At 39.6% G+C, this 27,295-nt stretch overlaps 1 protein-coding gene across 1 annotated transcript in view; it reads right to left on the reverse strand.

The window, feature by feature from the left end:
• Positions 1 to 25,650, reverse strand: part of IMPG1 (interphotoreceptor matrix proteoglycan 1) — a 126,913-nt gene extending 101,263 nt beyond the window's left edge. The window contains 1 exon segment of the mRNA XM_063098170.1: positions 25,584 to 25,650. Within this exon segment, the coding sequence (XP_062954240.1) occupies positions 25,584 to 25,650 (67 nt within the window).
• Between the last annotated feature and the right edge of the window lie 1,645 nt (positions 25,651 to 27,295).

Consider the following 27,295-nt stretch of genomic DNA (forward strand, 5'->3'; position numbering starts at 1 on the left):
AAGGCATTTTCAGAAATAAGAGAATAGCATAATGAGCTGATCTCGTGTATTTTGAAAAAACCAACATCTCAAATCATCTTGCCTTTAAGAACTGCCAAACATTGAAATCATTTCCCACACATCTCTCTAAAAATGACTCCCCACTTAGCACTCAAGCCTCCCGAGAGATGCCTCTTTTGATAGACAATATAATTCAAGTGGGGAATGATATAGCATTGTGATACCCAGAGGTGTACTCTTGATGAGGAAGTGATGTGCTTCTAAAATCCTAGGGAAAAAATGCAACAAAATAAACTTCCAGCCTATTAGTGGCGGCCTTTGGATTTCTATGGGGGACGGGCTCAGAGGGTGGCAATCTAATTGAAAGTGAGTTGGAGCAATGATGTGTCTTAGAGTTGCATTAACAGAGCAAGTTTGCTGTTTTATTTGGGGGGTGGTGGGAGGAAGGACGAAGGGGGAGGGCACAGAAAGAAGTCTGGCATGGAATGGAACTCTCTAAGCCACTTCATCCTGCTGGCGTGACCAGGTCTGTTAGTGTTGGGTCTAGACTTCATTTTAAACTTTCTGGACCCCTTGTAATAATAACTTACATTTATTGAGCATTTTTTTATTTTGAAATTTTTACATGTATTATATTATTCTCACAAAATCTTTACTGTATAGATGAAAGAGATATTAGTTTTCTCAGTTTACCATGTAGTAGGGCACTGAGGCTTATAGGTGGCAGATTGTGTTAACAGTGCAGTCAGATCTCAATTCCTTCTCTTCTCCTCCATCCTTTCCTTTTATCAATCCTACCATTCAAGAAAGGAATTATTAATGAACAGTTGGGACCACTTACTATGGCTCTTCAAGACTCCAAATGTGGTTTGTAGAGATTTATATTCCGACTTTAATAGAAAAGGCTCTCAAACTCACATCTTCTGAAATGTGGTACATACAAAGGAACCAAACAGAAATCCAAGCAGGGTAGCTGGGGAGCAATTCAAATCTTGTGACAAAGTATACAAGTCCTTCTACATTATTAGGGGTGGAGAGAGTCCTGGTGGGAACATGTATCCCGTCTTTTTGAGGAGTCTCGAGCGCCCCGTCAGTGTTGGGCAGTGGTCAATTGTTAGGGAAGAATCTCCAGGAAGGAAGGGAGTTTAGAGATTAATTGGCTCACTCAACCACACACTAGACCAATAAATCATAATCTCTGAGTAGAACACAGGCACCAGTGATTTTTGAAGAACCTCAGATAGTTCCAACATGCAGACAGGTTTGGGAACTACTGCTTTATAGATCTGAAAGGATGATTCCAGCTGAAGAATCAAAATAATCCATCTCAAACTGGCTTACACAGTAAGGAAGTTATCACATCCAAAGGAAAGCCAGAGGTGGGAATGCCAGGTGACAATGGAACTCTGGCTCTGCCTTTCTGCCTTTCTCTGGGTTCTGTCCTCTCATGTAGTGACCTAATCCACAGGTGGGCTTCCACCAAATTCCCATGATGGTGGCCAGCAGCAAGAGGAGCAACACACTTATTCTCATTTATGTTGAAAAATAGCCTTTCCGTTAGGTCTGACTGAGTTAGGCCATGTGCCGGGACCAAGACCACATGCCAAAGAATATGCCAGAGGTGTTGGCTTGAGCTGAGTAATCACAAGGCAGGAGTGGCTCACTCTAACTGTGGAGGTGGAGCCAGTTTTCCCTGAGTCAAACTGGCTGCACGGCAAAGTAGAAGGTGCCCATTCAACATTGGGGCAAATTGCAAGAGGGGGATAGGAGCTGAGCATGAAGCCGTTAGTGCCTACTGCCGTTAATAAAATGCACATTTTTATTTAGGAATGTTAATACTCATAACCCTTTCAAACACCTTATAGCTTACAATAGTGTTGTCATAATAAGAAGTTCGTAATTCTATTTTAATTGCCATTTAGAAAAGCAGATGATTGCATAATTGATAATTCTAGGCCTATATGGAGTAGCACAGACCGTACTTGGGGAAACTTCACCCCGCCCCCTGCTGCATTCTCACGGTGCCTGCCTGCAGTACTGGGGAGTCCTGCTATTATGCTGCTCCTTTTCTCCACTTTGTCACCTCCACTACATTCACACCTTTGGGGTTGGTCCTGTTCTTACTTTTTTATTTTATGCTCTGTTGAACACTCTGAATAAGTTAGCTTGGAAGACAATTTACTCCACCCTGCCTCTGCAAACAGTGACCCTGTCCTGGAGTTTTTCCCAGGTGGGTTCCTTTGGATCTTAACACTTTGCTCATATCCAGGCTCACTCACAGAGATCCTGTTTGATGCGAATCTTTAGACTTCATCCGATCAGGGTGGGTACAGAAGCAGGGAGAGAAGGTCACAGATTTACCCTGTGTCCCAGCATGCTCCCTTTCACCCACTAGGGTCAGTCTTACCCTATTCTCCATGTGTCAATGGTCCACACAGCTGGTGGTCTACAACAAGAGTGAATTAGGGTAGCATGTGAATCAATTTGCCTGGGATATCCTGGCTCATGGATATTATCCTTTCATTCTCAAATGTATCCTAGCTTGGAAAATAAATTATATGGTTACCCAGTTTTAAATACCTCCCTGCTGGAGGAGACCCAAGACAAACACTCTACAAATGGCTACTGCCTTTCTCTAGGAAGTGTCTTATTCTATTTTTAATACCCACTTAGACAATTCTTTCCTTTGAGCTTAAGATTACCTTCTGTTAATTTCTATGCATTAGTCCTAGGATCCTATTAGTCCTATTTCTGTCCTCTAGTACAGCAAAGACCAAGCTACAGATACTTCCATAAACAGTCCCTCATACTTTCCCTACTTTAGGAAAGTTCTCTAGGCCAAACATCCTCTTTTCTCTGGTTTTTTTTTTTTCTATTTTTTTGGTATCACATGAGTATTAGACGCTTCAGCCTTCTTTGTTCCTCTGTTAAAAATAAAACCAAACCAAACCAAAAAAAAACAACCACAGGGGGACCCCATGATGATACTATAGCTTGGCTGGGATCAGAATCTTTTGTCTGTGCTCTGCCCCAAGTTATTGGTAGAGAAGAGGTGGGCAAGATCTCTGAGATCAGAGACTTGGGGTTACCTGGGTCCAAGGATATTTATGGGAGAGGCCACGCTGACAAAGTCTGTTTGTGTTTTTCTCAAGGATTTCAAATAAATTAAATCAAAAGAAGGAAAGAAAGGATTGAACCATGGAATGTTACAGACTTCAATGAGGTAAAAAGAGCTGGTATTTGTTGTAGCTAATGAAAGCACTCTTGAGTAAGGCAATTAGATCAGATTAGATGCTGTTCTCCAGTGCTGCATAAATTATAATGTTGCTATTGAACTAAACTTTTAAAGAGTCTTTGGACGCATTTTCATGAGTTTGATATTTTTAGTTTATATAAGTATTTGGAAAAAGTAGGTAAAAGTTTAATGATAATGAATTGGTAGTTGAAAGACCTGCTATAAAAAGAAAGCGTATTTAATAGAAGACTGGAAAATCTTTTGAGGCAGAAGATATTTCTCTAAGCTAATGATAAAACATAAGTATAACCTGCATGATGGTGAATTGGTTGCCATCAACAACTGTCTCTCTGAATAAAGTTCAAAGTCACAAGGAGAAGAGAAGGGCAAACTGATTTCAGAAACAACAACAGATGACCTTTCCAAGAGTAAAAGAATATTGAAAACAGTTAAATATATCATATATTTGGAAAAAAAATGCAGTTGTATTATTTTGAATTGTATGTTAAATTCCAGAAAAACAACCCGTAAACCAGTAGTTACCAGAAATAGTCATATTACTGAATAAAGAAAAGCCCCAAATGGAAATTAATACATTTGAATATTTAGAACTTCTAAATACAGATGAAAAATACTGTAGTATGCATGGTGCTTACCTTCTAAATTTAACTTAAATACATTCATTATTTGTGAAAGGAAAAGGTAGAAGCAACACAAATCATATAATGTCACTCAACTATTCAAAATGCTTTAATAGCACCAATGGTCATGACACTGGCACTATCACTTCCTAGCTGTGTAACTTGGATGCACTTGACCTCCAAGTACATCCTGAGTTTCCTCATCTATAAAATGGTGAATAATAGTACCTTCCTTACAAGGTTTCTGTGACATTAAATGAATTACACCACGGGCAGCACTTAAAACGCTGTCGGGCACAGTGTAAGTGCTCAGCAAGAACTCTTATCTGGTAACCCATGCATTCTACTCCCTGCTGTTGCCCTTCCTTTCTAACATGACCTTTCCCTTTTTCTCAGTCCTCAGACAAGACTATGTGCAGGCCCTGGCGTCTTCCAGCTTCCACACTGTGGAGCTTATCTCATGTTTGTCAGCTCCATACTGGAGGCCCTTCTCTCCCTTCTCTGCTGGGCTCCCACTTTCCTTTAAGGGCCAGCTGAAGTGTTACCTTCTTTTCTAAGTCTTCTCAGATCCCACATTCAGAGTTCACTCATCGATCCTTCCCTCATGTTCCTCCAGTGTGGCTCATATTTCCATGGCAGTCACTGACTCACCAGCATGAAGTGCCTATTGTGTTTCAGGCCCACGATGGTACATAGCAGTAACTAGATGAACAGATATCATTGAACTTATGTTGTAGTGCTTGCTTGGTCTTGCCTTGAATAATAATTTGTTGTAAATATATGTTCCTCCCTTTAGACTTTAAATTCCTTAAGGATCTGTATTTTAATCCTGCCCTCCACTCCCTGATTCATCTTGGTGCTTGCCTAGTGAGATGTTTTGTATGTGACAGATATGATATGCAATACATATTAATTAAGTGAATTGATGAAATATTAATGGGTCTTTTACAATGTATACATAAGTTAGATTTGTTTTAAAAAACCATTAGACCATGAAAAATAGCTTCATGTGTCCTGCCAACTTCCATTATTGCAACCTCCCTTTTAAATTTCTGCCCCCTCTCCAGTGTCTGATATCAGAGGTTCAGGACACAGTCATCTTATTAAAGATCATATCTAAAGCGAAAAGACAGACAACAAAATTCTTTTGTGAATGAACATCAAAAGAACAGAAAACACCTGGTTTATGTATAAAGTATATGGGGGTTATTCAAAAAATGCACGAAAAAATAGAATTAAAAGGTAGTACAAATCTTTCCATAAGCTTTTTGAAATACCCTTATATTTCAGTAAAATCTGCATTCCCAGTTTCAGTTCATCCATAAATAAATAAGTAATCAATGAAACTAATTAAAAATGTAGATATCAATGAGAAAGAATACGAGAATTACTTGGCCCCTTAGGGTGACATACCCTCAACTCCCTTGCCCCTCAATTATTGTACTTCATAGGCAAAACCATAATCATGATTAAAAACAACCTCCTGCCTACTCCTTGTAGCTGAGCATGGCTGGAGAAAAACAAGCATTTGGACTGATTTTAAATTATGGTCCTTAAATAAAATCACACTATATTCCCCTGGCCCATTTAGTTTCCCACTCTTCTGGAGAACTACACACAACTTTTCTTGGATTTCCTGTACTGTCTTTTTGATACTCACTCTCAGCTGATAACATTGCTTCACATTTTACTGAGAACAAGAGGAGCCTGAAGAGAACTCATGAACTTCTAGCACTGCACCTGCACACTGGCTGCATCTGCACTCATGTACTCTGCTTTCCCCCCTTGACTATTTGACAGGTAGTCTATGCTCCCGTCTAAGACCAACTCCTTCACTCAAGCACTGGATCCCATTCTTTTTCACTTCTTAAGGATGTTCTTCCAGAAACCCTCCTCTCTCTTTCTTACACCCTTGTTTTCCATTTTCCTATTGAGTTATTCCTATAAGCACACAAACATGTCATTACTTTTCCTCTATTAAAAAAAACCTCCAGCTACTGACTCATTTTTCTAATTACAATTACAGCAAAGCTCTTTGAAAGATGTCTTTATCTCCTTTTCCAGAACAAAGCAAGGTCCTGCATGAATGAGGATTCCCCTGATACCACATACATAGCTACCAACATTCCCCCTTCATTCTCTTTCTTTTTCCTTCATTCTCTTTTATTCATTATTTGTGATGTGCTCATAGAGCCTGGTGTATTCAACAGGCTGATATGACACTTCATTTGAAGGTGTAGCTATCTAACACATAATACACTGAAACTGACCACTGTAATATACAACTCCAATGATCACTTCTGTGAGTTTGGGCATTGACATTTGTTGATGGGGGTGGTTGTGGGGAAAATAGGATAATTTAGTCAGGCTCCCTCCACATTTCTTGTAAACAAGTTTTGTGTGGGTGGAGTTAGTGTGCATGTGTGTCAATGTATCTTTCTAATTAATTGCTTTTGTGTTCTACAGTTTTGTGAAGCAGGCTGGTGGCACAGAGCTTGCCTCTAACAATAGAGCATGTTTATTCTGCTGGCAGCTGCTCAGTTTCAGTTTAACTTTGGACCTTACTAGTAGCAGTTGAGTTTCTGAGTTTCTCTGTGGACTGCTTAGCTCATAATGTTGTGTGTGCTGATTAAAGACTATTCCTACTTCAACCAAGGCTCCAAGGACCTTTTTGCCTATTACCTACCTCATAGACCTGCGTGTGAAGGGTTTGTGAATGGGCTTGAGGGGTCTGTGAACTCCAGACCCTACCCTTAGCTCTACAGTGGTGGTGAGGGTGGTGATTTTGTAGCAAATTAGACCATTTCAAGAAGGGCTGAGACTTAGCATGGTAGGATGGGCTTTTCTTGAGCTGGAAGGTTTTCATGAAAAGCCTGGCAGATGGAAAATATTTAGGTGGGCAGGAAGGAGGATAACACGTCCACGGGCAGGGAAACTTCCAGTGGGTTGAGAAAAATGGTGAACACTAAAGTCTTAAGTTGGGGAGAGTGTTTTAATTTTTTTTCTTTAGCTACTCTGTCCTGGAGCCAACCCAGATTCTGCAACCTAGTGTAACTATGATTAAGTTCAGAAATTTCCAAATACAAAGAGAAATTAAAGGTCTAACCACTGAATTTAAACATTACTTTATCCTAAGAATCAGTCAAATCTGGCCAATGGTGGGAGGGGCGGTTCTGAAATACTGGGCTTTTGACTCTTCATTTACTGTTTACAAATTAGATATGGATTATCTAAGCATGTCTCCTAACTGATGTGAAGGCTAGCCTTCAGTCAAAAGTAACTTTTCCTTTCTGGGTTGTAGGTTGGTGGCCATGTGGCCTCAATGTTGACTGGCATCCTAGAAGCCTTTATAGGTCATATCTCCCTGTCATGTCACTGAAGAGTTTATGTTTTTCCTTCCTTTACCAAAATTGGCCTCCCATAATAGGCTGATTACACAGTTTCCTCTTCAGGCTAAGCATTGTCCATGAATCAGTCTCTTTCTTGGTTACATATTCAAGTAGATACTTATGAACTTGTTTGGACCACTTCTCACAAATTCTCTCTTCTATAATATTTTTTAGCCATCTAACCCTACAGGTTTACTATGTAGACTTACTGTACTCATAGTGACAAGAACAGACAAGAGGAATAGGAGAATGGGCTTTCATGGCAGCATTGCTCTGAAAGCAACAGTCATTGGCCTAAGCACTTAGCAAACCCATTATATCTTCCTATGGGAAAAAGCTTCAAGATCTTAATGAATGAATTAGCAGGCCCAGAGACCAAATTTACTGGAATTCCTACAGAACAAAAATCTTCATTTGAAGAACAGAACTCCGTAGAGAGAAAGTGGAACATTTCAGGAACAAATCAATGAGTGGAAATTATCAAAATAGCAGTTTCATCTTGCACAAACTTTTAAAACCTTACTTAAAAAAGGTGAGGGGCTGTGACTTTTATGTAAATGCTCCACTTGTTTGTGATCCATTATATCCTGATCCTCCCCCTACATTAGTAGATTCTCAGTTACACACCTGAAAAAATTTTTCCGAAGAGCAAAATCAATTCAATATACATCGTGCTCAACATACCTGAATATGTATCAACAAATTATTCAGATTTACCGAATACGTTGTCGAATCTAGTCCAGAAGATTGCATAGATTTATGCACACTGTGTTCTGAATAATAAAGTGGAGAATGCAGAAGCTTCTACAACTTGTTTCTCACCCATTCTCCTACATGTAGTTCCCAGTAAACATACAGAATGCCAGCCCTAGTCTGTTGCCTGAGAGACAAAATGCGCTGGAATAAATGATGGAAAAGAGAATCACAGAAATTAACTTGCAGTCCTTTCCTCCAATGAACTACGAAGAACGTAAACAATAGTCAGTGTGTAGGCTGATTACCAGTGATGCTTAGGGTGGCTGCTACACCATTTCCCTTTCTGATGTTTTCGAAAATTGGATGCCATCGCAGCCTTCCTTACTTCTCAAACTGGCATGTGTGCAGCAACAGCACTCCCTACGAAGGGTAAAAATCAGTGATCTCTTCTCTCAATGAAGTAAAGCAGTTGCATTATCTTTCTCTTCATTGCAAAAATCAGGTTTAGCTACTACATTTGCTATGTCAGAAGGAAAGGGGTTAGGCAAACCATTACAAAAAACAAGAGGTTGCTAATGCCTATTTTCTATTCCATATGTATTGAACCCCACCTCACTGCACTAAAATAAAATAAAATAAATAAATAAATAAATAAATAAAAGGTAGAACCAAATCTATAGGTGAGTTGTTCTGAAATTTTGCCAAGGTACAAGAAAACAGCATTTCTTGGTGAGGGCATATGCAGCTTGGTGAGTGGGAGGAACAGAGCTGAAGTTGGACGGAAAGGTAGGAAAAAGAAAAAAGGTTGTTCCTTTTGTGCCCAAAAGGGATGACTCTGTGACCAGGTGGAGTTGCCAGCTCTCCAGTTCTATCAAATATCAGGCATCACCTCAGGCCCTCTTAGAACTCACTTCTTTTTGGGGCTAGCTCATCATAGGTTAGCTCTTCTGCCCCTTGCAGGAGACACAAGCCCATGACTCCTTGTTTCATGACCATTTTATGGTGTCTGTTTTCTCCTGCCCCAGGGTCTTTTGTTGCTAGTGACGTGTGGGAAATATTAGGACCCACTTGCTTTCCACAGATGAGCATGTCAGAAGTGCAAGGAAATTAATGCCCTTTGATGCAAACCTTTGAGAAGACCTCTTACAGTTCTTCTCTGTTAACCTCCAGACTTCCACCCTCATGGAAAGTCCTGAAATTCTGCAGTTTCTTGGTTTCTGAGACCAGTAAATGGTTGCACTTCATACAAGGCCTGTGTATGTTGGTTCTCCCTCTTTTACTGCCTCACTCCCCATTTTCTTTTTCTTTTGGTTCCCTGAAAATGCACTCCCTAAATGAAGAATAACAGGTAAGTTTTTGCCTCAAGATCTGCTATATGCAGCAATGTGGATAAATCTTAAAACGTTTTATGTACTCTTGTTGTGTATTTCCCAGTTAAGGAGATCTCCATAAAGTAATGAATGAGTCCAGCCCTTGGCCGGAGCTCAAGCAGTCCCTACAAATAAGTCTGGAAAGGAAGGCAGGGGCCACGTATAAACAGCTTCACATGAAATTATTGGAGTTTATTCTGAAGGCATTGGGGAGGCTTTGGAAGTTCTTTTGTTTTTTTCAAGCAGAGGAAGGTGGTGTACAATGGACAACAAAGCTAGTTAAAGCTAGAGAAATAGACATTTCTGAGATAGTATTGACAGAATTTGGCAGTGACTGACCAGTTCTCATAGGATCTGAGAGGAGACTGTTATACATGGTCCCAAGAAGTAAATTTAGAGGGCTGAGAATAACATGGCAGTGAAATGAAAAGGTGAAGCTGGGTTAAAGAAGCATTTAGGAACAAAATTGATAATACAGCTGTGTGGCGAAGCAGGCTCACACTGCGTCCTGGCTCCTGAGAGCTGATTGTGCACAATCACTTTAAATGATGTCATGCTGGTAGTTTGAAATTGGCCATGGTAGGAGTATTTATACCACACTGCAAATAAGGGTTCTACTCCTCCTGAAGAAATAATTGCTAACATTTATCATCATACCTCTTGATAAGATTTGGTGAATATTAGATATGAAGAAGAAGGAAATTTCTCAGATGATACCAAAATCCCAGATTTTAGAGATGTGATAAAGATGATGGCATGAAATAAGATTTAGAATGTAGAAATGGCTCTTGCTTCCTAGTACCATGCGATCTGCTTGTACCTGCTGCCTGCCACTTTCCACCATGAGTAGAAGCAGCCTGAGGCCTGCGCCAGATGTAGTTGTCCCAGAATTGTAAGCCAAATAAACCTCCATTCTTTATAAATTACCCAGTCTCAGCACAAATGAGAATTACTGGCAGTTGTTGAATTCAAGCAGCTTCCAAAACCTTGAAGGTATATTATGAATACTACTTTTTTGCTTGTTAACCAGAATGGAGCTGTTTTGGAGTTTATAAATGGAACAAAGGGTGTCAGAAAGAGGGAGAAATATTTACCTGAGAATAGTTATCAGGTCCTAGAGAAAACAAAGTAGGAAATTACTAAGATAGAAAAATTACAGGTCTTCCAGTGAAGATGGCAGAATAGATGGTCCCCAGTGTCACTCTCTCCCACAAATCAACCAAATTACAAGTATAGAAAAGCAACAACAGCCAAGCTGGGGCTGTTAGAGCTCAGGGGAAGAGTAGGAGAGACCTATGGAATGCATGAAGGTGGGAGAAGCCACGAAGACAGAAAGAAAAAACCACTCTGATCATTTCGAGCCCCAGCCACTTCCAGGCTGGAGCTGCTGAGTACATGGAGCAGGAGCTGGCAAAAGGCGCAGCTGTGCCCTTCAGATGAAGTTGCTTGGAGGCAGCAGGGGAGAAGAGGGCCTTGGTGACCCCTAGGCCAGCAAGACCACTAATAGGGTTCCCATGGACCCACATAGGAGCAAGGGGCCACAACAACTGAAAAAAAAGGAGCCACTCAGAAGCCAGTGAGTCATTGCAAGGGACCAGCACACAGTCCGTCACATGGGAAGTGTTTGCATCACGGGCAGTGGGAGAGATGTGCCCACAGGGAGAAAACTGGGGCATAGCATGGACAGCTGATCTGTCCCCCAATCAGCACAGGACCACTCAGAGGACACTGGTCAGGAGTATAGAATTGCATGGGATGCAGTTTGCTGAAAAAACTCAGGCCCAGACCAAAGTTTACAACCCAGGTGCATCATATCTCACTAGACCCAGAAGTACCTATAAAGTCAATCATAAAAACCTGAGCTGCACAAAAAGCCTTCCCTAGTGAATCAGCAGCAAAGCAGCAATTTAGCTCAACCACAGAGCTCAAAGTGCAGGTCCCACAGGAAGTTCCCCCATTTTAGAAGTAAGCAAAGGACAACAAATTAGTTCTAGCACAGAGTTTAAGTGGTGGGAATGGCAAATAATACAACACAGAACTGAAAGAAAAAACAAAGTACCCACAACCAGAGACAAAGTTTGATATTAACTAGTAAAGGTCTCATTTCACCAAAGAATATCTATAACACCTAGAAAGACTGGAAGTCCCCTGGTCTACCAAGCCAGAAAGGGGGGAGGGTCAGGGGCCTCAGCAATGCCCCCAGACACCTGCAACCAGTCCCAAGGGTGGGGGATGAGGCACTCAGCCACACTCCCCCGACACATGCAACCACCCCAGTGGTGACCCCTGAGCTGCCACAGGAAGCACCTGGGGCTCTCCTGAGCCAGGGCAGTGGGGGGTCCTTAGGCCTCTGCCATGCCTCCCTGATATATGCAGCCAGTCCAGTGATGACCACTGAGCTGCTGCACAAGTGCCCTGGGCTCTCCTGAGTTGGGGTGTTGAGGGGCCTCGGGCCTCAGCCATGCCCCCCTGACACCTGCAGCCAGCCCAGTAACGACCACCAAGCTGCAGCAAGAAGGGCCCCAGGTTCCCACGCTGGGGTGGAGGGGGACGAGGGCATTTTCCACACCCCCCTGACATCTGCACTCAACCTGGCAATAACCAAGCCACCGCTGGAAGCCCCCCGGTCTCCCCTGTGGGAATGAGAGAGGTGCCACAGGCCTCAATCCCACCCCTCCTTCTTCCCTCACGTTTCCTTCCCCTGTCCCCCCTCCCCCTCCTCCCAACTGCTCTGCAACAACATCCTAGAATGTAAAATACAATATTAATAAAATTACATTATCTTTAAAAAAAAAAGAATGCAGAAATGGAGTGATTTATGTTAAAAAGGAAATACTAATGATATTAAGGAGAACAAGATAGACATAGTCCCTGCCCTCCTGAAGAATTTAAGTGTTTTTTAACAGTGTACATTAGAACAATCTGTGTGTTTTTTTCCCAAAATACATATTCCTGTAATTTATGTGTGCACTAATATATTCAATGCTGTTTTATGTAGAATAGTTACAAAAAAGAAAACATAATAAAGGAAATTATTATACAAATCATTCTATCAACCCTATTAAATAATGAGACCCCTTCCTCCAAACTGGAAATATATTTATGATATAATATTTACTAAAAAAAAGAAGCAGATTAAAACAAATCCCCTAGTGATCCATAACAACATGACCCCTATCTCGTATCTTTCCAGGAGGACAATAAATCATGCTTCTCAAACCTAGCTGCATAGTAGAATCACCTAGATATTTTAACAATTATTCCAGCATGGGTCCCACCACAGACTCAAGAATCAGAATCTTTAAATCTGGAGCCCCGGCACTGATATTTTTACCGACTGTTACGTAAAAGTCTCTCTTCTGGGAAAATAGTCAATGGAAAAGGAGACTGGCAAAGGGCAGTCTTATGGGAATTGGTCCTAAGTGGAGTTAAAGTCATAGGTAAATAGAAATATCATTGGCAAAGGCATGAAATCATTTTATTCTCTCTGAAACAAAAGAGAATGAAAAGAGTTTTGATAATTCAGAGAAACTTTGAATTGGAAAGAAGAGACGTCAAATGAAATCAAATGACTTCAGTTTTCTCAGTAAGTAGGAGGAGGTGGTGATAGTAACAGTGGTAGTCATCATAGCCATCTTAGGAATTAGCATTTATTGAGCTTTTTTTGTAGTAGATACCTCACTGAAAGCTTTAGCCCTTTGAGGCAGACACTGCTATTATTATTCCCATTTCATAGAAGAGGAAACCGTGTGAAGGAGTAATGAATGAGATGAGCAATTTGCCCAGGTCGCATAGTAAGTGCCCTTGTTTTGTGTTCTTTGCACAGTGAAGACTTTGCTCTTACCTATGCTGTTACCACTGCTTCTGTGAATGAAGGGGAATCAGGCTATAGGGTTGAGGTGAGAGGGGATGTTTGGAAATCCGGCTAGGGGACTAAGTCAGGGAATCAGAGAGCAGTATGACTGTGGAATAACTTGCAGGGCCCAGCTAAAGTTACAGTGCATAAATTTGCTTCAAGGAAGTACTCTGTTTATTTGGGTTTTTCTAGTAACACTTGGCAGCTCAGGAATGAGAGTAGAAAAAAGTGAAAGCTACATTTTCCCAGAGTGGAATTAACAAAGCAGATGGCACAGAAGGCCAAGGAGTAAGGTTTCTATTGTGCTAGGAAGACTGTTGAGAGAGGTTTAGGAGCAGGTTATAGCACCTAATATTAATGTTCAGGACACTGAGGTCTGGTCAAACTGAAAAATTGGAAAAATGGGAGACAAGTGAGGAACTGGTTTTGATAAGAATAGGAATTGGATTCAATAGAAGAAACAAATAAACTAGAAATAGAATAGAAATTATTGGAAAGGAGTGTTTCAGAATTTGAAATCTCCAGAGGCTGAAAATATTGCAAACATAGAGGTGAAATTTTAGTGTTTTGATGGGGAGGTATTTTTAGTTCAGAAGAGGGTTTTCCACTATACCCATTAGGTAAGGTGCTGCCTTTAGATACAAACACAATTTTAAATAAGTCATTTACCACCAAACTTAGACTTTAATGATGGGCATTTAAAATGACACCAAGAATAAACGACTCCAGTTCTTTGAGGAGTTCAAAATGACAGACTTCTTTCTTAATGAATAATAGAAGTCTTTTAATAGGTGCTTCCATTTCCAGGTAGATCTGAAGAATATGACCAACTATCCTGAGATTAGTCATGAAAATAGATGCAGAAATGACCCAGAACCAGCAATCACCTGGTTTTGTTAGCAGAGGAAAGTTGGGTTTGAATTAACAGTAAAAGCCGGGATTTTGCGCCTGGTTTTCAAGATGGCGGCGGCTGCGGCGGCTGGCGCGGAGTAGCTGAGGTGGAAAAGGCGGCCACTGGGCCTCAGGCAGCCGGGAAACTTGTGGACCTTCCTCTTGCCATCTCTTAAGGGAGGACCGCTGCTGCTGGCCGGTCGTGGGGGGTGACCGCCACTTTGCCCCTGGCAGGAGAGGCTGCCTCATTTACAGGCAACAGCTTTGAAGTGTGGAGCAGGAAAAGAACTGTTTCTTAGCTGCAAAAGCGAGTCTCGAAACAGGGAACGCGGCGCCAGGGCTGCTGTGGATGCAGACAGATCCCGGAGGCCAGGGCCGCACTGAAGGCGGCCAGCTGCCCTATTCAGGATTCGAGGTTTCAGGCCGGCATTAAAGAAGATTCCTGGGAGCGCCTGAGCCGCGCCGCGACTGAACAGCCCGAGGCGGCAGCGGCCGAGAATGGGGAAGGCGGCAAACCAGAGACAGAGAGTGAGCTCCCGACCTGGCACAGCACTGTGAGTGACCCCTGGCACAGCTTTGTTCGGGGGGTGGATGCCCACCCGGCTCCCACCTGCACCACCAGGCCACTCACCGCCCCGGTGCTGCCTCCATTTTCCCAGGTGCGGGCAGCCCCGCCCAGCTCGGCCATCACTGAGCCCTCCCACTTGCTTGGCCTGGTGCGGGGCTTTCCGGAGCCTGCGGACCGGCCTCCTCTCCCACTCCCTCCGCGGTTCTCTGGCGGGGCTGGTGGCGGGGGGCGTCCCAGGCCAGTGTCGGGAGGGCAAGGAAGTACGGGAGGGCCGACTGTCACTCCACCACACCCTGGACTCCGGCCCCAGGTAAACTCCCTGTTACTGGGAGGCAGATACCATCTCTGCGGCCACCAGTTTGGAAAAAAGCCTAACGAATTTCTGGTTGGGAATAGTGTGGTAGGAGAGTTCCCAGGTCCGCTTGAACCTGCCGGAGACCAGGCTGCAGGTGGGCGCTAGACTCGGATTATACTGGGGGGATACAAAGGTGAACAAGACCAGAGAAAGATCTACATAGTGCTACAAAGGCACCCAGAGAGACCGGTCGTCTGTGCCTAGCAGAAACCTGGTAGACTTCCTGGGCGAGGCGGTGCCGAGCAGGGTCTTGAAGGCCCAGCTGATAGACGAGGGGTGCAAAAGACACGCCCCAGCCCAGCACAGTGCGCACAGAGTGGGGAGACGTGCGGCCAGGGAGGCGGAGACTCGACAGAAACCACACACCCGGTGGGGTTGCCACTGCACGATCTAACAGCCTGGGCCAGAGCACACAGAACAGGGAGAAGTCCTGCACAGGAAGTGAAAGCTCAACAGAGATCACACACCCTGTGGTACGTGATCCACCAGCCCAGCAGAGTCCAAGCTGACCAGAAAGGTGGCTCCCCGGAGAAGCCCAAGACCCGAGGCAACCACACACACAAGGCACTGGAGGCCAACTGAGCAGTCACGGAGGGAGCCATACGAAATTGGCAACCACAGCAACATCCTAGTTAGTCATTAGTCTCAAACCCATGGACTGTGAAACCCCCTGCCACAATGAATAAACACCAAAAAAAAGATACCAGAAATACAAAAAATCAAGAAAGTACACCACCAAAAGTTAATAAATCTCAAACTCTAGATCCTATAGAACAAGAAGCCCTTGAAATAACTGATAAGGAATTTCGAGTGATAATTCTAAGGAAACTGAATGAGATAAAAGAAAACTCAGCTAGACATCATGATGAAATGAGGAAAAGTATACAGGATCTGAAAGAGGAAATGTACAAGGAAATCAATGTCCTGAAAAAAAATGTAGCAGAACTTGCTGAACTGAAGAAGTTATTCAACGAAATAAAAAACACAACGGAGAGTTTAACCAGCAGGCTTGTCGAAGTTGAAGAGAGAACCTCTGAACTTGAAGATGGGCTGTTTGAAATAACACAAGCAGACAAAAAGAAAGAAAAAAGAATCAAGGACATTGAAGAAAATCTGAGAGAGATATCAGACAACCTTAAGCGCTCAAATATCCGAGTCATGGGTATTCCAGAAGGGGAGGAAAATGGAGATTCCATTGAAAACATATTCAACAAAATAGTGGCAGAAAACTTCCCAGGTATAGGAAAAATCACAGATCTTCACATCCAGGAAGCTCAACGATCTCCAAATGTATTCAACCCAAAAAGGCCTTCTCCAAGACATGTCATAGTCAAATTGGCAAAACTCAGAGACAAAGAGAGAATCTTAAAAGCTGCAAGAGAGAAGCGTCAAATCACCTATAAGGGAGCCCCAATCAGGGTAACATCAGACTTTTTATCACAAACCCTAAAAGCTAGAAAGGAATGGGATGATATTTTCAAAATACTAAAAGACAAAGATTGCCAGCCAAGAATACTCTACCCTGCAAGGCTATCCTTCCAAAATGAGGGGCAAATAGTATATTTCTCAGATAAACAAAAACTGCGGGAGTTCACTACCACACGACCACCCTTACAAGAAATCCTCAAGGGAGTACTGGGTTTGGTTCCTGAAAAATAACTACCACTGCCATAAAAACCCAAGAAAAATGTAAACCCGCTAGTATAATAAAAATGGCATTCATGAAGAGAAAACAAGCTAACAAAAACACTATCTACAACCTAAGGAACCAACAAACACAGAAACCAAACAGTAAATCAGAAAGCAAGGAACAAAAGACACCCAAGACAACCAAACAACCAATAAAATGCTAGGAATAAATCAACACCTTTCAATAACAACTCTTAATGTAATAGGCTTAAATTCCCCCATTAAAAGACACAGACTGGCTGACTGGATCAAAAAGGAGGACCCAACTATATGCTGCTTACAAGAGACCCACCTCACCCATAAAGATTCACACAGACTAAGAATGAAAGGATGGAAAAAGATTTACCATGCAAACAGAAAAGAAAAACGAGCTGGAGTAGCTATTCTTATATCTGACAAAATAGACTTTAAACTAAAAACCATAAAAAGAGACAATGAGGGACACTACCTAATGATAAAAGGTCTGATCCATCAAGAAGACATAACAATCATAAATATGTATGCACCCAATGTTGGAGCAGCCAGATTTATAAAAGAAACTCTATTAGACCTAAAGAAGGAAATCGACACTAATACCATAATAGCAGGGGACCTGAACACCCCACTGTCAATATTAGACAGATCATCTAGGCAAAGAATCAGTAGAGAAACACAAGATCTAAACAAGACTCTAGACCAATTGGAATTGGCAGATATCTACAGACCATTCCACCCAACAACCTCAGAATATTCATTTTTCTCATCAGCACATGGATCATTCTCTAGGATAGATCACATATTAGGTCACAAATCAAGTCTCAATAAATTCAAAAAAATTGGAATTATCCCATGTATCTTCTCAGACCACAACGGATTAAAACTAGAAATTAATAACAAACAAAACTCTGGAAACTATACAAACACTTGGAAATTAAACAGCATTCTACTTAATGACATATGGGTCCAAGAAGAAATCAAGCAGGAAATCAAAAGATTTATTGAAACTAATGAAAACAATGATACATCATACCAAAACCTGTGGGATACTGCAAAAGCAGTATTGAGGGGAAAATTTATTGCATTAAACGCTCACTTCAGAAGAATAAAAAGATGGCAAGTGAACAACCTAACACTTCACCTTAAAGAACTAGAAAAACAAGAACAATCCAAACCTAAAGTTAGGAGACAGAAAGAAATCATTAAGATCAGAGCAGAACTTAATGAAATTGAAAACCAAAAAACAATTCAAAAGATCAATGAATCAAAAAGTTGGTTTTTTGAAAAGATAAATAAAATTGACAAACCATTAGCATGGCTAACAAAAAAAAGAAGAGAGAAGACTCAAATAACAAAAATTAGAAATGAAAAAGGCGATATTACAACTGATTCAACTGAAATACAAGGAATCATTTGAGACTACTATAAACAACTATATGCCAATAAATTTGAAAATCTGGAGGAAATGGATAAATTTCTGGACACACACAAGCTCTCAAAACTGAACCATGAAGACGTAGAAAGTTTGAACAGACCAATAACAATAAAGGAGATTGAAGCTGTTATCAGAAGGCTCCCAACAAAGAAAAGCCCAGGACCAGATGGATTCACAGCAGAATTTTACCAAACATTCAAACAGGAATTGACACCGATTCTTTACAAACTATTCCAAAAGATTGAAACGGATGCAAATCTCCGAAACTCATTCTATGAAGCAAACATCATCCTGATACCAAAACCAGGTAAAGATATAACCAAAAAAGAAAACTACAGGCCGATATCCTTGATGAATATAGATGCAAAAATCCTCACTAAAATACTAGCAAACAGAATACAGCGTAAAATTATTCATCACGATCAAGTGGGATTCATCCCAGGGATGCAAGGTTGGTTCAACATATGCAAATCAATAAATGTGATACACCATATTAATAAACTCAAACACAAGGACCATATGATCATCTCTATAGATGCTGAAAAAGCATTTGATAAAGTTCAGCACTCATTCATGACAAAGACTCTCTATAAGTTACGTATAGAGGGAAAGTATCTCAACATAATTAAAGCCATATATGCCACACCCAGTGCCAATATCACCCTGAATGGGGAAAAGCTGAAAGCTTTTCCTTTAAGAACAGGAACTAGACAAGGATGCCCACTCTCACCACTCCTATTCAACATAGTGTTGGAAGTACTAGCCAGAGCAATCAGAGAAGAGAAGGAAATAAAGGGCATCCAGATTGGAAAAGATGAAGTCAAACTGTCCCTGTTTGCAGATGACATGATCCTATATATCGAACAGCGTAAAACCTCTACAAAAAAACTCTTGGAATTGATAAATGATTTCAGCACAGTAGCAGGATACAAAATCAACACACAAAAATCAGTAGCATTTCTTTTCTCCAATAGTGAACATGCAGAAAGAGAAATCAAGAAAGCCTGCCCAATTACAATAGCCACCAAAAAAATAAAATACTTAGGAATTGAGTTAACCAAGGAGGTGAAAAATCTCTATAATGAGAACTACAAACCACTGCTGAGAGAAATTAGAGAGGATACAAGAAGATGGAAAGATATCCCATGCTCTTGGATTGGAAGAATCGACATAGTGAAAATGTCCATACTACCCAAAGTGATATACAAATTCAATGCAATCCCCATCAAAATTCCAAAGACATTTTTCTCAGAAATGGAAAAAACTATCCAGACATTTATATGGAACAATAAATGACCACGCATAGCCAAAGCAATGCTGAGCAAAAAAAATAAAGCTGGAGGCATAACACTATCTGACTTTAAGCTATACTACAAAGCTATAACAACCAAAACAGTATGGTACTGGCATAAAAACAGACACACTGACCAATGGAATAGAATAGAGAATCCAGAAATCAACCCACACACTTACTGTCAGCTGATCTTTGACAAAGGCACCAAGCCTATTCAGTGGCGAAGGGACTGCCTCTTCAGCAAATGGTGCTGGGATAACTGGATATCCATATGCAGGAGAATGAAACTAGATCCATACCTCTCGCCGTATACTAAAATCAACTCAAAATGGATTAAGGATTTAAATATACACCCTGAAACAATAAAACTTCTTAAAGAAAACATAGGAGAAACACTTCAGGAAATAGGAGTGGGCACAGACTTCATGAATACGACCCCAAAAGCACGGGCAACCAAAGGAAAAATAAACAAATGGGATTATATCAAACTAAAAAGCTTCTGCACAGCAAAAGAAACAATTAAAAGAGTTAAAAGACAACCAACAGAGTGGGAGAAAATATTTGCAAAATATATATCTGACAAAGGATTAATATCCAGAATATATAAGGAACTCTAACAACTTTACAAGAAGAAAACAAGCAACCCAATTAAAGAATGGGCAAAAGAGCTAAATAGGCATTTCTCTAAGGAAGATATCCAAATGGCCAACAGACATATGAAAAAATGCTCAACATCACTCAGCATCCGGGAAATGCAAATCAAAACCACATTGAGATACCATCTAACCCCAGTTAGGATGGCTAAAATCCAAAAGACTCTGAACGATAAATGCTGGCGAGGCTGCGGAGAAAAAGGAACTCTCATACATTGTTGGTGGGACTGAAAAATGGTGCAGCCTCTATGGAAAATGGTATGGAGGTTCCTCAAACAATTGCAGATAGATCTACCATATGACCCAGCTATCCCACTGTTGGGAATATACCCAGAGGAATGGAGATCATCAAGTCGAAGGTATACCTGTTTCCCAATGTTTATCGCAGCACTCTTTACAATAGCCAAGAGTTGGACCAGCCCAAATGCCCATCATCAGATGAGTGGATACGGAAAATGTGGTACATCTACACAATGGAATACTACTCAGCTATAAAAACGAATGAAATACTGCCATTTGCAACAACATGGATGGACCTTGAGAGAATTATATTAAGTGAAACAAGTCAGGCACAGAAAGAGAAATACCACATGTTCTCACTTATTGGTGGGAGCTAAAAATTAATATATAAATTCACACACACGCACACACACACACACACACACACACACACACAAACCGGGGGGGGGGGGGAGAAGATATAACAACCACAATTATTTGAAGTTGATACGACAAGCAAACAGAAAGGACATTGTTGGGGGGGAGGGGGGGAGGGAGAAGGGAGGGAGGTTTTGGTGATGGGGAGCAATAATCAGCCACAATGTATATCGACAAAATAAAATTAAAAAAAAAAAAAAAACAGTAAAAGCCATATCAATTCCATTCATCATGTTATATTGAACTGATTATTAGACTAAGTAGATGTAAAATAGAACTGGATACAGCTCAAATCCCAGCTTTGATCTTAACCCTCTTACCTGAAACAATTATAGAAATATTACTTAGCACTCTCTACCTTAGGTTCCTGAGCACCTGGTGAAATATAAAAAGTAAGATTCATTAAAATTAGCTTGAGTTTTTATAAAAAAATATGACATTAAGCTAAAGCTAAAAGGTTATTTACATGATCACTGTCTATAAAGTTTGATCAGGTCTGAACTGACCTGAGTATAATGGGTTGATAATAGTGCCATTGTGTTTCATAGTTCCGAGTAATTAGATGTAATTTTTGTTTATTTATAAATGCAGCAGGCACCTTAAGACAGACAAATTAGCCCTGCACGTGCTATTTTCTGTATAAAATATTTCTGAAGTGGAAACTTTACATTAGTTTCAAGGTCCTGCCTTTTCTACCCCAAATTCCTTTAGGTTTAGTTTCCTTTAACTTTTCTCCTGGGGGCAATTATGAAAATAGATGCTCGCTGTGGTGAAGAGATGCTGGCTCAATGAAGAAAACCAAGTTGGAATGAATTGAGATGATTTTACAAAGGCACACAGAAAGACATTGTTTCCTCAAGAATGACTGAATGTAAATGGGAAAATATTTATCTACCAAATATAACTACATACTTAGGAGCAGCATCACTGTTCTGTAGCTCTTTTCATATTCTTCCTACATTCACTGTGGCTGGAAGAGGGGAGCAGCAGTAGGAGAACATTCTCAATAAATAATTACAGTGGGGCATGCTGCAGTTCAGAGCTTGACAGCAGCATTTCCGTATATGAAACCTGATTACCGTGGCTATGCCAGTCAACCTCATCACCTCATTGTAAGATAAGCTGTGGTATGCAGGTTGCCTTGGACCCAGAGCAAAGAGTGCACCCACCTCCCTTATTAAAATGGTTCCATCTGACTTGGTGCTCTTGTTTTGTGAGGCTGAAATCCTAGTTTTGGATGAAAAGATCTTCTCAGACAGAGTTCAGGCTCAGTGGTTGCTGAAAACCATCCACTTCAGAAGATTAAAACTCACATTTTGGCTTGGTGTTATTCTAAGGGTTGACATAACAGTTCCCTCCCCACAACCGCAGAAGTGTCTTTTTCTACCTTTAAGCAAAAAGAGTGGTGTGGATGGAGACCTTAGTCACCCTGGGGTCTGAGACTTCACAACATAATGATGAGGTGAGGGCTTTTATTATGGTCATTACAATGTATACACTGAATTATAATACAAACCTAAAGACTATTGTGAAAAACGAACTTTGTTGCCTCAGACGGATTATTTTTAAAACAGCATAAAATCTGTGGAAATGATTGTGGCAGCAAAGCTACACAGGATCTGAATTTCCAGACATGATTAGTATGCAAACAGTCAATATTTAAGGTGGCTGCACTCTCATGATGGACAGAAATGGCCAAGAAAGCAGTAGGTCATGACAGCTCTGTCTAATTAGTTCACACATAATAGTCCTTTAGTGTGATACAAGCACAAAGGGGCCACAAGGAAGCAATTGCTTCTTATTTTTGAAACAAGTATATAACCTAATAAATGGTTTCAGGTGTTCTGCCACAGGTTGTTCAATAGGACACAAAATGTCTTCAATTTACACAGCTGCGATTTTAAGGATATCATCGCAGATATAACTGAATGAAAAAATCTGTCTTGAACCTTTTGAATTACACTGTCCTGAGACTGTAGCACAGACAAAGTAAAGGAGCTGTGAAGTTAATGTGACTGCCATTGAGCAGGTAAAAAATGAAGCCTATTCTCTGCTAATGTAGTCACAATGAGGGAAAATCCCTTCTTGGGCAATTTTTCTGAGATGAGAGCATATCCCAGTAGTAAAGAATTAGCAAGAAGTAGAGTGTCTTCAAATGCAAATTTCCTGACATTTCAAAGCTTCTAAAATAATTATCTTACCTTGGTGACCTAATAATAACTTGGTTAAAGTTTTCATTTAGTATAACCTAATATAATGCGGAAAGCATATACTAAGATAAACATCATTTCCATTTTAGAACTTGCCAAGGGTGAATTTCCTCTCTGCTCTTTCTCCCACACATTGAATGTCACAAGCAATTAAGTGAAATTATTTATGTGAAATGGAAAGGTAAAGCCGTGCCTCGCATATCAGATGCAACTGGCACCCCCATCATGAATCCCTAAGAGAGGAGCCTTAGTGTCTTGATGAAATAATTGTTCTTTGAAACTCTTGAACTATCATTTGTTGTGCTAATACAATTTTTCAAAGCCATTTTACCTTTATGTATAAAAGCCATTTCACCTTCTTGTATCTATAGAAAACTCCATTCAAAATCTGCAAAGGCTAAACAAAACCTTTTGAGATATTGGCATGTCTTTGAATTATATTTTGTATCTAGCACAGTAGTGGGTACGTGGTAAGCAATCCATAGAATCAAATTGGGAAAAATCACTTAAGGAGATGAAAAAACTTTTAAGAAGCAATATGAATCAAATACCATAAAAATGTTTATATTGTTTTAACTCAATAATTTTACTTTATTGAATTTATGTTGTGTCATAAATACCGAGAGAGACTTACTGCACAAAGTTATTTGTTGCAATGTTATTCGGAGTAACAAAATATTTAGAAACAGTTAGTTCTCTTTTGTTGAGTATTTTGGTAAGGCAAATCTTGTTATATCTACTGAAAGGAACATTTTATAGCCAATAAAATGATGCTTGTCAAAAGTAGATGTTGAACATTCCTATGATGTAATAGAGGTGCAAAAAGCCTGATATAAAATTGTGTGTGGTAGAACGGCAATCATGTTGAACTTAAATAGGATAAGTTAACTTACCTTATTTAAAGATATCCAGAAAAATAAGACACCTAGAAAAAGACTGAGGAAACATAAAGGTGCTAGCATAGATTGTATTTGGGTGGAAGTACTATGGGTAATTTTTTCACATCTTTTTAATTTTTTAAACCTGTAACTTTTTAAAAAAGAAACTATTGAATTTACTGAAACACCCAATTGTTATGCTTAACAGTTAGTTGTATTGAATTGAACCGTCCTTTTCTCTCCCCAAACCATTTTCTATGTAAATGTACTCAAGATGCTTAATTAGTCACAAATAAGAAAATAATCTGGCTAAGGTAAAGAAACTCTAATCAATGTAGACCTCACTAGTTGAAGATTAACAGATATTCACAGATTTGAGATTCTTATGGAATAAATAGCTCAAAACGAGCAGTATGTTAGGAATTTTTATTCAGTTGTAGCACATTATTTCACAGAAGTAGATAAATAACAAATTGTAGATTTTTTGGTGAGTTTATTTCATTTAAATTACCATATATAATTATGCTATTTATAATTGTGTGTAATGACTGATATATAATATACAAAAATAGAAAAAATAGATAAATTAGTTAACACAATTAATTAAATAAAAAAAAAAACAAAGATGATTTGCCTGGTCAAGTTTATGAAACAAATTAGTTTCTTTGCTTCACCAGATTAAGCTCATAATTTGCTGGAATTCCATCATTGTTTCTAATTAAAATGTATTTATGAATGTAAACATTCATATATAATTGATAATCAAAAGGAAAGGTAAGTAAACTTTTGCTTCATTCACTATGATTTATAGGTAACAAAACACGAAGTAAATTTTAATACAATCTTTTCCAGAAATTGTTTTCTCCCTCCAAATGCGACCACTGAGAAGTTACATATAAAATAACTGATGAAATCACAGTTATTTTGTAACTTACACAAGCAATAACTATTTTTTTTAGCTTTTCCATGGAATTTTCAAACCAATTCTTGAATTAAAACATTCATTATCTGAAGCTACGTCATCCTTAAAGAAGAACAAAACATTACTGATTTCAAATGTCTTAAAAAGATTGAGTATGTTATAAAATCAGGCTTATCCTTTAAAGAAAAAGTCAAGCTTTCTTCTACAGATATTTTAAAAAATAAAATGCACAATTTTTTAAAAAAGAGCCTGTATTGTGGCTTGCTTTAACTTCAGATTCAGTTGAAGATTTGCTGCAAGAACATACACTGCCTGTTCTTTTATTCATATAACTTCAAAAACAACCAAGTTGCCAAGTTGGTCATCACCATGAATGCTGAAGAAGCACACTTGCTATTTTCTAAGGGAAAGAAACTCATGATTTAATAGGGAGAAGGTAAAAAATGCATTTTTTTGTCTGATCATAAATGACTTAAAATATTGATATCATTTTTAGATTCTATTTGTTGAGTTTGGGTGGATAAACAGAATTGGTTTCATGGACCTACTAATGAGATTGGTATTAATGATATGAATCTGCATCAAATGTTTTATGACAGCAAATAGAATACAGTCATCTGTCCTATTTTGTTAATATAAACTGCACTTAAGATTATGTAGTAAATATTAAACAAGTGGAAACCATTTCTGATAATCATTCAATCAATCAATCAATCAATCAATCAATCAATCAATATTAATTCAGGGCCTACCATATACTAGGCCCCCTGAGATAAAATAGTGACCTTATTGATTGTGAATGTTACATCTATAAATAGATTTTACAGATAAGCAATTTTTAAAATAAGCAAACATTTCAATGACTTACCTTTGGTTCCTTGAACTTGGAGAAAAACCCAAAAAACAAAAATAGCCCTTCTAGTTTCCAGATGCATTCTGGCTTTTGTGCATTGGTAATTCTGATGACAATCACAGAACAACCCCAAATCTCATTAAAAAATATAAAATGACAGAAATATGAAAAATAATTAAATATTAATGCCACCTGAATGAGGATAACCTTCTTGGTTTAGTTTACCTTTAGGAAGGTGCTAATTTATGAAGAACATGCAGCAGTGTCTGTTTCTGGAATAATCTGCTTATGTTTCCCTAAGGTGTAATCTGTGCTTAAGGGCCAGCTGGAGGAACCTTTATCTCATTAACCGTCTGGAAGAGCATCTGTCAGCCTGGCTTCAGGACCCTGAATGCCATTATAAACAAGTGTCCACAGACACACTTTTTTTTTTCGTTATTCACTTGTTACAGTGACACAGAGAGCCAGGGGAAGTCCTGCCAGATGCAGAAGAAGTCTGACAATTAGGGTCAGATGTTTTTTAAAATGACACACACAAGGAACATCCATTGAAAGAGCTTAATTGCTATCCCTGGGAATACATGGTTGTTCATTATGCGCTAGTGTCTGCACATAGCAAAGCTGTCTCCATTCTCTTCTATGTACTGCTTTGTAAAATGCTTTCTATCTGGCATTACATACAGGTGGATTTTCTGATTTGCTTTAAGTCTGGTTTTAATTTTTAAATCTATATTCATACATAGAGCTTAAAGAGTCAAATACCTTTTCTACAAGGTTTGTGAAAAATAACTGTGCCTGCCTTCTGTCCATACCCCTATTCAAAGGGCAACAACCATTTTAAATCCTTTCAGCTAATCCTTCTAGTATTCTCTTTTGGACTTCTAAACAGTATGCTTCTATTACTATTTTGGGGGCTTTTACTTTTGGGTATTATCAAGTAATGAACATTGAGAGTATCTTCCCTTCTGTGCACACCCTTTCCTCTCACCATAAACACGCACTCGTCTCATCCTTCCAGGCTTCTGCCTCAGTTACTTATTGTATTTTCAGTTTAGTGAATATTCAGTTTTATATTCTTGCGATTATATACATGCTACATAGAGCTGGGCCATGGAGCATACTGCAACTACTAATATGTATCGAGCTCTTGGGTTGTGGATAGACATGTTCTTTGAGATTTCCAGATTATTCATATATTCTTCAATACAATGAGGTAAGTATTATTATCTGTGTTTTACATTTGAGGAAATAAGGTATATGTAGCACAGCCAGGATTTGAACCCGAAAAATCTGGTTAAAAGCCATAGGTTCCTAATAGCCACCCCTCTAAGATATTTTTTTTGCAATTGTGTCATATTTATCTTTTAAAAATTTTCTAAATACACAACAATTAATTATCCCCAAATGCTACCCTGGACGTGTAAATTTTCTCTTCATATCGTTAAACACTTCAGATAGTCTGTCTTTCCCAGGGCTTCTAACCTCCTACAGACTGTATGGTCTAATTTCCCGTAATTGTTCACAGCAGTCATCTCGGGGTCTCCCTTCACAATCATCCTGGGGATTCCTTCCACCTCTCTCTTGTGTTGAATCCCATGTTTTTTGGATCCCATGTTGTCTTCTTTCTTAGTTTAATCTCTGGTTTTAGCAGAGTTCCAGTAGATTACTGAAAGTTCATGGTAGATAAATTTGGGATCAGACATGTTTGAAAATGGTTTCCTTCTACC

The sequence above is a fragment of the Cynocephalus volans genome, chromosome 5, assembly GCF_027409185.1.
Source record: "Cynocephalus volans isolate mCynVol1 chromosome 5, mCynVol1.pri, whole genome shotgun sequence".
Lineage (NCBI taxonomy): Eukaryota > Metazoa > Chordata > Mammalia > Dermoptera > Cynocephalidae > Cynocephalus > Cynocephalus volans.